Genomic DNA, 13,401 nt, shown 5'->3' with positions numbered 1-13,401 from the left:
GGCATTAGAACGGCGCCTCTTGCTTCATGCGACTGGCTGTCATGAGCGTTGCACACGCGCTGACCCGGAATCGTTCCTCTCAGGAACCACATTACCAATATATTCTGACCTCCCTCCTCCGAATAAACTCCAATACCCTTCACGGTGGTAAAAGGTCCACAAAATTGGTCAATACAAAACATGCAGCGCCGCCCCCCATCTATTTTTGAATTCGTTCTTATTTGAATTTGATTATGTTCGGTGTTCCAATTATGAATATTATTATGTTCGTCGGTTGCCAATTAAAAAGTTTGAATAGGGATGACTGACTGAGTCGAAAATAAATTATTACAACTTTTCAATACAATAAATTATTCAAAAATAATCAATAATAACGTCAAAAACTTATGACGTCATAATAGAGTATTTCATACAAAGTTCATAGAAAATATCGTTTTTGACGTTTCGAAAAAAGTATTGAATTTGACTAGTAGGAAACTAGCCTATTAAAAAGTTTGAATTTTCGGCTGCGTTCCATATTCCATATTCGTGCGTTGATTTTCGCACGCGATAACTTTCGTTTTTGTTGTGCCTAGCGTCGGTTACATGTACCTAAATATTATGTCTACAACGACAGTGAAATTGTCGTCCGCTTTCCCGCGTACCACTTAGTGGTGATGCGATTAATTAATGTCACATTACGCGACCGCAGCTGACAATTATGACACTGATATCAACGCAGTAATCGTATGCTAATTGTGTATCTATTTATACTATTTGCATAGAACTTACTGTCAATAATGTTATTGAGTTTCTTATTGGTAGTCCAAAAAGTGTCTAGTTAATTTCAGTAACGTTCTCTAGTTATATTTATTTGCAGTTTGAAGGTGGGTCAATCGCCGTGAAGTATGTGGTTTTTATTAATCTATTTTTTTTTTAAATCGTTTTCCTGTACATTTCATTATTATGTTTTCATATGGGATTCGTTTAGGGTAAAATAATCTAGAAACAGAGGATTTAGTTAACCATAGATATAAAAAAGACTATTTCTGTATAGGTAGCCAATTTTAAGAAGGCACATTTATACATTTCATCGATTTATTACACATTTTATTATTCTTAGTTTCTTATTAAATATTCTGTAATTCGTATTATTCAGATTGAATATGAATGAACAAGACGCAATTCTGAGAATTATCTCGAACTATCTTGAATGCTCATCGAATAACCTACATTCTGCAATCCGTCGGCTATTCATGCTATCTATTACGTGTAGATCAAATATTTTTACGTGTCATTTCAACTGGGGCATATTCATCTTTGCCTTTGGAGAGTATGTCATAACTCAGTCGTGAAAATCGCTGTACATTTTCATTCTTTACTATAAACCTGTCTCATGTTTACAAACAACTTTTAATATTTACTCTGCATCCACTGTTACCAGCTCAAGACAGTTAGCAACCTTACAACATTGATATGTATGCGAATCTCCTGTTCCCACGTCAACGACCTCCACTATGCACTACCATTCAACCACAACCATCATTACTTAATCCCCTCCCCGCCTTCTTTCATCCACCATCACCTCTCAAAGATGCAACTGAAAGGATTTAGAGAGGTCTTTCTAAAATGGTCCTTAGTGTCGGCGGTCTCATAGAAAATGTAAGAGATCATGATGATACTATGACTAGAGACTTCAAACTGTGTTGTTGTATCCGTCATACTTCTAACTCTATACGTAATAAATTATGCTCGTATTATGTAAGATGATTTATTTCTTTATAGGTTATTGCATCATGGTATTTTATATCTTTAATACAGCTTCCTTAGTGCATTTTCGCGTGATACAACCGCGTATAAAAATATGTAATATGTACGAAATACGAACATTTCCAACGTAAAACATTATTGAAACACTACGGGCATATCTACATAGTTAAATCAATTACTCTAGAAAGACAAATAGGGTGGAAAATTCATAAGGATGCCCTCCGCTTATGAGCAATTTCGGAGATCTATTGCGTAAAGGAAAATGACTTTCAGCCTCATCTCACGGCATCATCGCTATTCCAACTGATATTGTCACTAAAAACCAGTACAAAAATAATCTTCTAGTATCAAGTTTACCGAAGCTGCGGACTACCTAGCGGGTTACCGGGGAAGGGGTGATTTTTAGACAGTAAGAGACACTCCCTCTCGCCTCACCCAAGGCGAGAGAAGTCATTGAATGATTTTCCCCACTCAAAAAAAGTATCAAGTGTACGTTATAATTATTTAATTAATAATCTCGTCAATATGATACGATAATGTCTTTTGCATGTTGTAAAACAATAAATAATAACAATTTCGTAGCGTGCACAGATTGCTATCGAAAATTGGATCCGAATGAGCGTTTTAATCGCTCACTGAAGAGAAATCCGTGTGTTACAAATTCGAGTGTTTAGAGATTTAAAGATTGGAAGTGCAACAAGCAGAGCTGAACATCCTGGGCCCTGAGTGCATTTGTAGATGTGATCTTCTTTGATTAAATAGTAAATTACAATTCATCTGTTTGAATTATGGACGCTTGTGTGATTGGCACAACTCAGAATGTATTAGATTCTTGAACAAACAAAATAACCTAGCTTAAAGCATTAACTGGCGAAAGAAAACTGTTGAAGGCAAATCCTCCGCTAAACGTCAGTCACCAGTGACCGACGTGGCAGTTACCTATAGATTGCGAAAATATAAAAGAAAATACCAGTGGCAAGGAAAACATTTTGTGAAAAGCTTCTACAGTACAACCACAGCTACTTACGTAACGACACGACATGTTTGTACCAAGTCTTAAGTAACACCCCTCGTTAGTGTCGCTCCTCTTAAGTGCAGAGAGCGTGATGATACATACACACACTTCATATACACGTCTACTTCGACACCACAACCCCCCACTCTCAAGTTTTGTAATTATTGTCACCACTCGAATATGCGCATAAACTCAACACTTTATGGAGGTGAAGATTTGCATCAAGTATCGTGTTAACTTAGTCAAAACAGCAGTTAGATGTTACGAAACTTTATGAACGTTTACCTCGGACATAAGCAACATTTTAGCGTGAGTTATTTAAGTTATTTTACTGCTTGAACAGTCAAGCTCGAAGCGTTATGTTACTAGAATATAATTTTATGGGGGAACAATTTAAGGGCCTTTTCGATTTTTCGACTAGCCCGTTGGTTGAATAGACGCAAGGGGATTCGGATCCCAAGGTCGAAAAAGCTTGGGCTTTCTGATTTTGAGAAACTTCTTGTCATATCACGGAGTCTACATTAGGTGTTGTCGGAATGTAACCGTATGGGGAAACCTCTTATGACTTAATTTAAACCACATATTTGTTATCATCTTGGCTGACAATATACGAAATCTCTTCTGAGTAATCTCCATCCAGTTTGTAACATAGAAAACCTTTTTTGTACTTTGTATTATGCTATCAGCTATACCACATCCATACAATTTTCTTATACAACTAATGAGTTCAGTAAAGCAGATTTCTTTGTCAACGTACCTTTTCTTACGTAAAGCAACTTTCTAATGGTCAACGTAAAAATGTGACGAACACCTATTATTTAGTAATAAAATCATTTTACGATAGTTGTGCACGATAAAAACCGCCATTAATCTATGGAGATATAGTTTTTAGATGGTCAATTATGATAGCGAAGCGCCGCTTCTCAAGCGTAATTGTTTTTGCATGAGAAGCACTATGATATTGGCTATTTTAAACAGTTTTCACATTTTAGAGCTAAGTTTTGCTAAAGCAGATTACTTTCGATATTGAAAATTGAAAACCAATTTTGTTATGCAAATTGGTTCTGTACTTAATTTTCTGGAGTTAGGAGTCATGAATGATAGAATTTTGTCTTGTAGTCAGAATAATCTATTTTGTTTTCTGAAAGGAAATCTGTAGGTTTAATAAAACCAACACTTTTCTCGCCAATAGTAATGTAAGTTAGTCCCATGTGATTGATTATAATCAATGAATTGTGTTCGGTTCATCCTCTTTCCTGATTCCATATTCATTCGTGTGGATTTCCTTCTCAGCTGAAAGCATCTGGTGTGTCACCAGTAAAGAGAAACAATATGTACATTCACAATTTAGTTCCAATCAACATACTCAGGTTAAGCTCTAATAAAAAATATTCCATTTCAGTATAGAACAGGTCAAACATGCATTAATCCGGATTTAAAGTGTACATCGCACGTTTCATGCAAAGCGAATACAAAGGCACTGCGAACGATGCTACCGGCCACTTTAATGAGACCCCGATACCGACTTCACATCATCGTGGCCATCGGTCTATAACACTGGACATGATATATGGGTCACGCTTAACGAACTAGTAACGACCTATTTTGCTTGGACAATATTTTGGAACCCTCTAGCTATTTTTGTTGGTCCTTGTAATCTAAAAAATGGGCATCATGTAGGAATCCCTTTCTCAACCTGATGGTTCTTCACATATAAGTTATTTGATGTTACTATAAGATACGTAGTTTCATATCGTCCGTTTACTTATACTGTGCCTTGTTCTCCAATGATTTCGAGATTCTAGGTCAGCGGGAACTACATTAAACGTATTGATCCGATTATAAAAGACCTGAATATAGTGCGTTTAGAGCCATATCTTTTCATTGCAACGACTTCAAGGCTTTGAAGTTTATTTTCTGAAAGCTCCCAAGAAATTGCAGTCTATAGAAAAGCATTTCATATTCAGTTAACTACGAAAATCTCCTATAATGATTCCTTTCAGTTTTTCAGGACCGGTATCCTATGTAAGACACAAAAATCACATACTTACAGGGGATTCCTTTCTGATATTGTGGTCCGATACCCTAAAAAAACATGTCGATGTCCTCTTTACTATGTAGGTACGATTTGATGTTGATACACGTTTAATTTCGGTCCATCTATTCTCGGCTATATTGAGTGGTCTTATTTCGGTTATAAATAAGGTATCTTATTATTGGAGATGTTATAGGTTTCTCGTTAGATATCTGGAGAAAATTGTTTTTTTATCTAACTAGGTATTTAGGTAGGTACGTTTAATCTAAGTTATTTAGACAGGTACTTATTTAAGGACGTCTGTGGGTTTCTTTCGCGATTTACTCACACATGCGTGTTTGATTTTAAAAATCGTATTAACAGCTTACTATGAAATATTCTAAATCATCTTTGGAAGATGGTATGATTTGATATTACAGGCTCGTACTGCCTCATTTCTTGGATCAAAGCTTGGTTCTTTTCATTAATTACTGTACTCTACTTCTTCGAAATTCTTATAAGACTTCTACATCTTAAAGTTCATTTTCATAACAAACTTAACGAACCGATTTAGTCTACGACTTTATATTGGTATCCACTTAATATGTTCATCATGCTTGCAGGTCTTCAGACGGCGAGGAAAGTGAAAAGAGCTCAGATGGAGTCAACAGGATACCTCCACATTGTCACATCACAATCAAATGTACCAGAGAGGTGAGTGATTATATCGGCATCAATAAATAGACCAATCTATTCCTCTATAGGACTCTTCTGCATATGAGGCTAGCTTATAATATCCAAGGGATTTACAGCATACCAAGCCTATACCCACGTATGCTTACTTTAGCAAGCTTTGTGAATAGATACTGGGGTCTTAAGAGCTATACAACCTACATAACTCCGTCCCTCTTGCACTGCTCAGTGATCGACCATTCTGACACAAATGTAATAGCAGACTAAGGCCCCTGGCCACATCCTAAACCCCTCCACTCCACTACATAGTCCCCTGTTTCTAATAAATCCTTCTCTCCCAACCCTCTTTCCTGATAACCGATAGCTTACGATAGCAAGGGTTTAAGGGCTGATTTGATAACTTTTTTATGAGATTTCTTCACGGCATCAGAGACTCCCGTTTTATTTTATGTGTCCCCAAATTAACATGATATTGCTTATCATAAAGTAGGATATTGAGAAAATTTTATGTAGCTTGGATAAAAGAGGATAATAGATTTTTTCACGAGACATCTCAAGCCAAATTGGGCTTTATTATCAGTTGTTGAGAGTGTTGACTTTTAGTTAAAATGTTATAAAATCTTTAGCCAACATTGGTATTATTGCCAGACGTTAGAAAGTGTTAATTCTTTAGTTGAAACTGGCTTGCTGATTTGTATCATCAGTAAATGATAGTAAAAACATGTCTATTAAGAAATCCGGACGTTTTTATGGTGTATCATGATTTTAATTCATGAAAACCTTTTCATAAAGTTTCAATTAGGCTTAGCTTAGCTGATTGCTCCCGTCTTATGATACCCACGATCGTATACAAACGAGATAACTTATAAAAACTACCACCTTTTTTTCTTCCAGATTGCTGGTTTCAACGGTCTATCGGAGGCGGTGCGTCGCCTGGACTTCTCATCCGCAGTGCGTGACGTCCGGCGGTTCAACTACATCTGTGCCCTGCTGGAGCTACTGGTCGGCGGCCAGAGACTCACGCACCTGCCCGGAGCTGCACAGAAACTGCTACTGTCCATGTTGGAGCAACTTGCTGATCAAGGTGAGGGACTTTACTTCAGGATTTTTACCCCTTTTTTAATATTACATTGTCATCTGGACTTAATTGAGTCAAATTGGTGGATTATTAGTAATAGTTCTAATTTAGGACACCTCAGTATACCTACCTGATAGTAAGGAGATTGTAATCGTGTCCTGGGTAAGCCAGGTGCCAACCTTCCTAGACTTAACATAACTGGCGAATACTTTTTCGTATATGAGCGGCAAATGAGCATGTCTGCTCATTGTAAGCGATGTCATTCGACTATTAAAAATATTCCAAACTGTATTCTAGTCTAACCATCACAACTAAATTCCAGTGGCAACATCAAAACATAACTTGAACGCTCTCCGCGCGCTAGTGATGTCTGTGTCATCTGCGCGTGAGTCGGAGAAGCGGTCGTGTTGGGGCCGACCGCTCGGCTCGCGAGCGCTGTGGGGCCACCACGACCACGCCATCGCGAGGATCAACCGCATCGCCAATAGTATTAGGATACAAGAGGTTTGTGATAACACGATTTAACATAATTACTTTTAAAGTAAACGCGCAAAAGTCTAATGTAATGTCTTTTTCTCGAACGCCTGGTGATGATTTTCTTCTTCTTCCTCTAAGTAGGGACTAATATGTATATACAAAAAAAGCTTCAAAATCACCCCTCCATTAAAATAAGGCCTAGGAATCAGCAACAGTCGTATTGCGACTAATAATGATAAACGACGTCGAAAAGAGATTGAAGAAGTTTAACAGTTTCTTTAGTTACATTAGTTTCATGCATTCGATTTAAAGAACAAAATATGCAGATGATTAATTGATATGAATACGTATTTGATTATAAGTATCACTTTGGAGTGCATTGCACCTACATGCAATGATATCGACCCCAAATTAGAAGTAGTGCCAAATGAATACGTCACTAATAAATCACCGATAGATGCCATTTATTATACTGCAAACTGCAGCTCATCAATTATAGTGTGCGTGGTGTGACAGGTCTTATAAATCGATAGTTTAAAAATGTCATTCACCTTCTCGCTTTAGGTCTAAACTCTAATGCCATAAAAGATATATAGGGATTATTAGAGATAAATTTTCGCCAAGGGCCAGCTCGACCGGAGTGATACCACGTCCTCACAGATTATTGACGTGAAACAACGCTTGCGTTTGTTTCGTTGTATGAGTGAGGTTATTGGAGACTCAATTACCAATCTTGCCAACCTCCGATTCCCCAACAACTCTTAAATACCTAATCCTCAAAAATCTGGTAACGTATTTGCAACGCCTCTGGTGTTTCGAGTGTGCATGGGACGCGATTATTACGCTTACCATCAGGTACTCCATCTCTCGTTTACCGGCTTATACCATAAAAAGTAGGTAGATTAGGGTTTGATATTGTCATACAATAGCATGTGACAGTTCAGTGCTAGTTTTGGGCCTTGTCCCAAAATGTCCACGCTTAACGGGCATGATAGAGATTGCTGTTTAAAATGTTCACGCAATTGGCACATAAGAATTTGGGACTATTGAAAACATTTTCTTCCTCACTTTTTTTAATCCTAACTATTTTTGCTGTATATTTCTCCTTCCTATTTAAGGCTGTTTACGAACCTCTCATCGATCAAAACCTGCCAGATTACAGCAATCTCATATATTATTAAATTCGCGATAAAATTCACAAAAGCTTTATTTTGGACAGCAATTGGACAATCTATCTTGTCCGAACGCCAGAGAACCGCTCATTTAGTGCTATTTTCTGTTAAGGGCATTCTGGCAGTGCTCCAAACGGTTGGAGCACTCAATGCGCCTGGTCGTTTGTATTCGACCACTCGTGGTTAAATCGAGAGCTTAACAAACGTACAAGACAGACAGACAGACACCAATGTGTATCTTTGTAGAAATTAGAAGCTCCTCATAGTCCTCAGCAGTAAATAGAAAAGCATTTGGACATTTTCGACTTGGTCTTACAGTTTTCAACCTATTCACCTGATGGTTTAATCATATTGAAATATTGCAGACAATAATCTTACTAATTTTCGTAAATCGAACAACACTATAATATTTTGCTCAATCTAGGAAGCGATACGCCATTTCTTGGCGGTTACGCTCGCAACGATAGACGAAGTTTGAATGAGTTCTTTTTCTCTTTTAGCCGGGACCAGAGGTAGTGCCGAAGCTCCACGACTTACCTGAAGAATGTATCAGAGAAATACTCCTAAGGATATCGGATCACAGGGATTTAGATGTAAGTACTTATCTTCATACATAATAGTATCTATGTAAGTGTAATAATGCACGCGAAAACTACTACAAATGTCTCTAGTATGGTATATTGCCAAAACTAAAAACGTGAAACAAACAGCTGGAAAACTGTGTAGCGAAATTAGTATATCACATTTTGCGGACGGCGAGCAATAGCTCGCCGCCCGGCCAGAACCAGACCCGGGTGTACGGCGCATTGCGTTCCGCGCGCGCCTTAAATCAGACCACCACAGATGGGGCCCAGTAGGGCTGATGCCAGATCCGGAGCTGCGGACAACGTAAAAGGTTACCGGGGCTCCGGCTCAAAGCAGGAGAAGGAAAGGGGTGGTTTTAAGTCAGTAAGAGTCTGACACTCCCTCCCGCCTCGCCCAAGGCGGGAGAAGTCATTGGATGATTTTCCCCCTCAGAAAAAAAAAAAGTATATCACATTTAAAATAACGTTACTACGTGTAGAAGAAAATAGGTTATACTCAAATCAAATCACTTTAATGCATCCATATCCAGAGCTCATATTATACAGTGTGGTTTACAATTTCGACTTAAATAGGGTGATGTCGTTAATTCCTTTAAACACGTTTCCATATAAAATTTGTCCTGACAAAATACATTTCCTTCACTGTTTACTACATTTCAATGATTAACTTTTTTCATTCTCCAGGCTGCTTCATCAGCATGGACAGTAATGGCCTCAGTATGCAATGAGCAGCGTATCTGGCGTGAGCTGGTGAACTTCCACTTCACCCAGCAACAGATTGATGCGGCCCTCGCCAAGAATAAGGAAGATATTGCTGATGAGAAGGAGTTTGACTGGAAGAAGCTCTTCCATCAGCTTAGGAAGTAAGTAAAATGGCAATAATACCCAACATAACTTATAATGAGTCAATTTTGTCGTATTTACAGCAGGCATAGTTCTAGGCTCCGTATTTTGTACTAAATAATCTATACTAATAATATAAAGCTGAAGAGTTTGTTTGTTTGAACGCGCTAATCTCCAGAACTACTGGTCCGATTTGAATAATTCTTTTTGTGTTGAATAGTGCATTTATCACGCTATGACCAATAGGAGCCAAGCAGAGCGGGTGAAACCGCGCGGAAGTAGCTAGTATTTTATAGTTATTTAACAAAACAATTTTCTTCAAGGATGTACGGTCTCCGAGAAGACGCGCAGTTTGCTGAGACACTATCCCTCTGTCGCCACTGTAAGTGCCTGTTCTGGCGTTCGCTGGGACACCCCTGCATAGCCGACCAGTGCCCGGAGTACCGCGAGAGGCTCAAGGAGGCCGGTGGCCCTCTCCCTCCGCACCCCGTCCCTCCCGCGGCCTTCCTTAAATTCTTCTCTCTGTAGAGGAAACCTGGACACCTACGAATACTTCACGAAGTCGACAGTTAGTTTCCTGTCAGAAACTCTGACGTCACTAATAAGGAGACAGGTATGCATTGAGAAAAATAGAATAATAGAGCCGCTGAATTTTGGTATCTAGTAATGACATGTTATATTACGTGAACTGGTTTCATAAAAATCCCTTACGCACTGAGTATCAAAAATGGAGTAAAATATCTATATTTGTAAACGATATGTGTTGTGCAGAGCTAATATTTATCAGTATTCATGTGTACAAACTCATTTGAAATGTGTAAGTCTTCCGTAATGGGAGAATATATCATTCATGATTATCTATAAAAAAAAAATCATACATGGAGATGCCTAATGCGATTCATAATTAAAAATATATGTTGGTGCTTCATCCAGTATTTTATAACTGACAGTAATGCAGCCTCTTTGTATCAATGACTGACTAAGATCTCAGGCATCGGGCCTACTTTGAAATATTACATAATCACTCTATATGAGTAGGAAATGAATTACTTAAACTATAGATTACTTAGGGAAAATGGCAAAAGGAAATTTCAGAGACTGACCTATGGAAAAATGCTTGTGAAAATCAGAGAAGGAAATATTAAGAAGCAAGTCTGTCTAAGTGTATAATATTTACTTTTGCCATGAATCAAAATTAATATTTGTTATAAACATAAAATCACGCTAATTAACATAAAGTGGTTATAATGTATTTTAAATTAAAATTATCGGAAAATACCTATGGGTTAAGTAAATCATTTAAAATCAGAAAATAATTGATGTGTTCCATTGTAGCAATTTTCTATTATTATTGAATTTTGACTATAGTTATGATATACAAGTAGTTTTTTAGTAAATCCTTGTTTCTCATTAATTATGGAGGGCCTATGGATGGTCCATAATAATAAATTACTAATGAATAATACAGCTATAAAATACCAGCCAGTTAAGTGTTGCCAAACTTGAATATGTTTATGAATCTAATTTATCTGTAAAAATTAAAAAAATATTCAAAATAGGTTGGCAACACTACCAGTGAATGTGACCAAAAAACATTTAAAACTTGCTATCTTTGTTTTAGAAATAATATTGTTATGTTTAAGGGATTTCTTTCACTTATTTTTGTTTGCGCACGCACTTAATGCTTATAAAATAAAAGTATGAATAAGGCTTTAAAATAATAAAAAAAAAGTTATGTGATAATTCCAAAATTATATCAGTATAAGTGTGTTGTAATATTGTATTTATATCTATGTGTGTTGTTTGTTATGTTTATTTATATTACGGTTATATTTTAGTTGAAAAATAGGAAATTTAAAGGTAGCCAAGTTCTCTACAGGAAAAGCTGCTATTTTAAAATATTGACTTTGACAATTTTATGACGAAAAAGGTTTGAATAATTATTAAACAAAAAAATATAATTTAAATGCGTTGTTAACTTGGTTGCATAGAAATAATGCTTATTTAATGTTTAAATTATTAAAATTAAAATATTTAGTTCCTTATTTGAAATTAGACTAATTTAATATTTTATGGCTACGAATTTAACACCATGACTTTGCTTTTAACGTGTGCTTGCATTTAAAACGCACACAATATGAAATTAAACATTACAATTTCATACATCACTTCGGTAAATATGGAAATAGTGACACAATAGTATAGTAGAACTTTAGTTGACGTAGTAATAATTGACGAGCTAATTTTGCCTTTAAGAATAGTATAAGATAAAGACTTGTCTCGTCAAATCCTGCAATTCTAACTCAGTATTGATATCACAATGTTAAATGTTTGTAGGTTTAGATGTGAAACTATTAGTAACAGAACCTATGTACGCAGCTAATGGGTCATAAGTAAAGCAATATTTTATTACACATTGATATGATATGTAGATGCATTGTAATATAATGAGGGCTATGGGAGGTATTTTGCGCACCAGATGACGCCAATGTAACGCGTGGTGTCTTTGTCCAATCACTAGCTGTCAAAAATTTATTGTCCAATGAGAATTAACCAGCTAATTTTCTATTGGACAAAAGGGACTTCACGTAACATTAGAAGTCTTCTAGTGAGCACAATATCACTGGTCTTCATTAATGTGCTAAGAATTTAAATCTGGGTAATGTTAAAACTGTTGTAGTATCGGTTCTTTAGGCCTAAAGTACTGTTCGTCAAAGTTCTATCCGTCACGTTAATGTAAGGGGTCTCTGTGATTACTTTCAAATCTGAATGCAAAATTATTTACTAAGTCTGAGATTAGGTTAATTCATACATAATTGTGTTGTAGACTGTGTTTATTGGGAAGCCAGAAACTATATGTATATAAAAGATTAAGATGTCCATATGTATCCAAGACCTATTTATGTGTAGATAACACTTACAACATTTCTTTATTTAGTATTCAAATGTTGAAAAATATTAAAATGTTTTGCTTTCTATTTTGAATCTGTGGCTCCCATAAACACAGTATAATTAAAATGTTCATTGTATTGTGGTAGTGTAGTTGTTGATATTGTGATATTTTAAGATAAATTTATGAATAATTATAATATAATAAGCATTCAATAGTCCCAAGAAGCTAACCCTAGAGTAGATGTGTTAAATTATGAACTACATGAAGTATATTTAAATGGTCCAATATTTGATCCATGATTGTGGCAAACCTTGGTCGCAAATATTGGCCCAACTTGGAAGCTGAAGCATTTTGGGTGTAACTGTCAAATCTATGAGAAAATGTGCAATATTATATTGGGATTGTTTTAGTTCTACTGTTTTTCTTGGACTATTATTCTAATTGTGGATCTTATAACTGTTGGACATAGACCTCAACTAATGATTGCCTGTTGGAAGCAACCTATATTCAGCGGTTTCTAATGTAGTTCATAATTTAATGGTAGATGATTATTATGAAAAATGCAGCTTACCTACTCACTCAAGTCATTTTTAGTTAATCTGTGATCAGCTTTATGTTTTACACAATGGAATTGTTTTTTTTTCTGATTTGTGTTCTCACTATGGTACTTTATATGGTATTTTGAAATAAAGTTATTTTGAATAAGAATATCTGGTTTAATTTAACATTTTACTTGTTTACACACCTATGACATAAAATTTGCATGAAAAGTTGAACACTTTATGCCATTTAGTTCTTTTCAATGTTGTAAAGAAGTTTACAATATAGTGAAGTAAAATATTGAAACATAAAACTTAGAATATCACATAAAATGGAATAATTT

General features: G+C 36.1%; 1 protein-coding gene across 2 annotated transcripts in view; it reads left to right on the top strand.

The window, feature by feature from the left end:
- Positions 1 to 13,226, top strand: part of LOC118272338 (F-box only protein 32) — a 34,766-nt gene extending 21,540 nt beyond the window's left edge. For both annotated transcript variants that reach the window (XM_035588738.2, XM_035588736.2), the window contains 6 exons: positions 5,402 to 5,492; positions 6,366 to 6,555; positions 6,872 to 7,053; positions 8,699 to 8,791; positions 9,467 to 9,645; positions 9,949 to 13,226. In XM_035588738.2, the coding sequence (XP_035444631.1) occupies positions 5,402 to 5,492; positions 6,366 to 6,555; positions 6,872 to 7,053; positions 8,699 to 8,791; positions 9,467 to 9,645; positions 9,949 to 10,153 (940 nt within the window). In that variant the 3' untranslated portion in view covers positions 10,154 to 13,226. The remainder of the gene's footprint in view (positions 1 to 5,401; positions 5,493 to 6,365; positions 6,556 to 6,871; positions 7,054 to 8,698; positions 8,792 to 9,466; positions 9,646 to 9,948) is intronic.
- Positions 13,227 to 13,401: the final 175 nt, after the last annotated feature.

This window comes from Spodoptera frugiperda, chromosome 4 (genome assembly GCF_023101765.2).
Source record: "Spodoptera frugiperda isolate SF20-4 chromosome 4, AGI-APGP_CSIRO_Sfru_2.0, whole genome shotgun sequence".
Classification (NCBI taxonomy): Eukaryota; Metazoa; Arthropoda; class Insecta; order Lepidoptera; family Noctuidae; genus Spodoptera; species Spodoptera frugiperda.
Note: the sequence above shows the minus strand (reverse complement) of the source record. Positions and strands in the feature narration are given on the sequence as shown.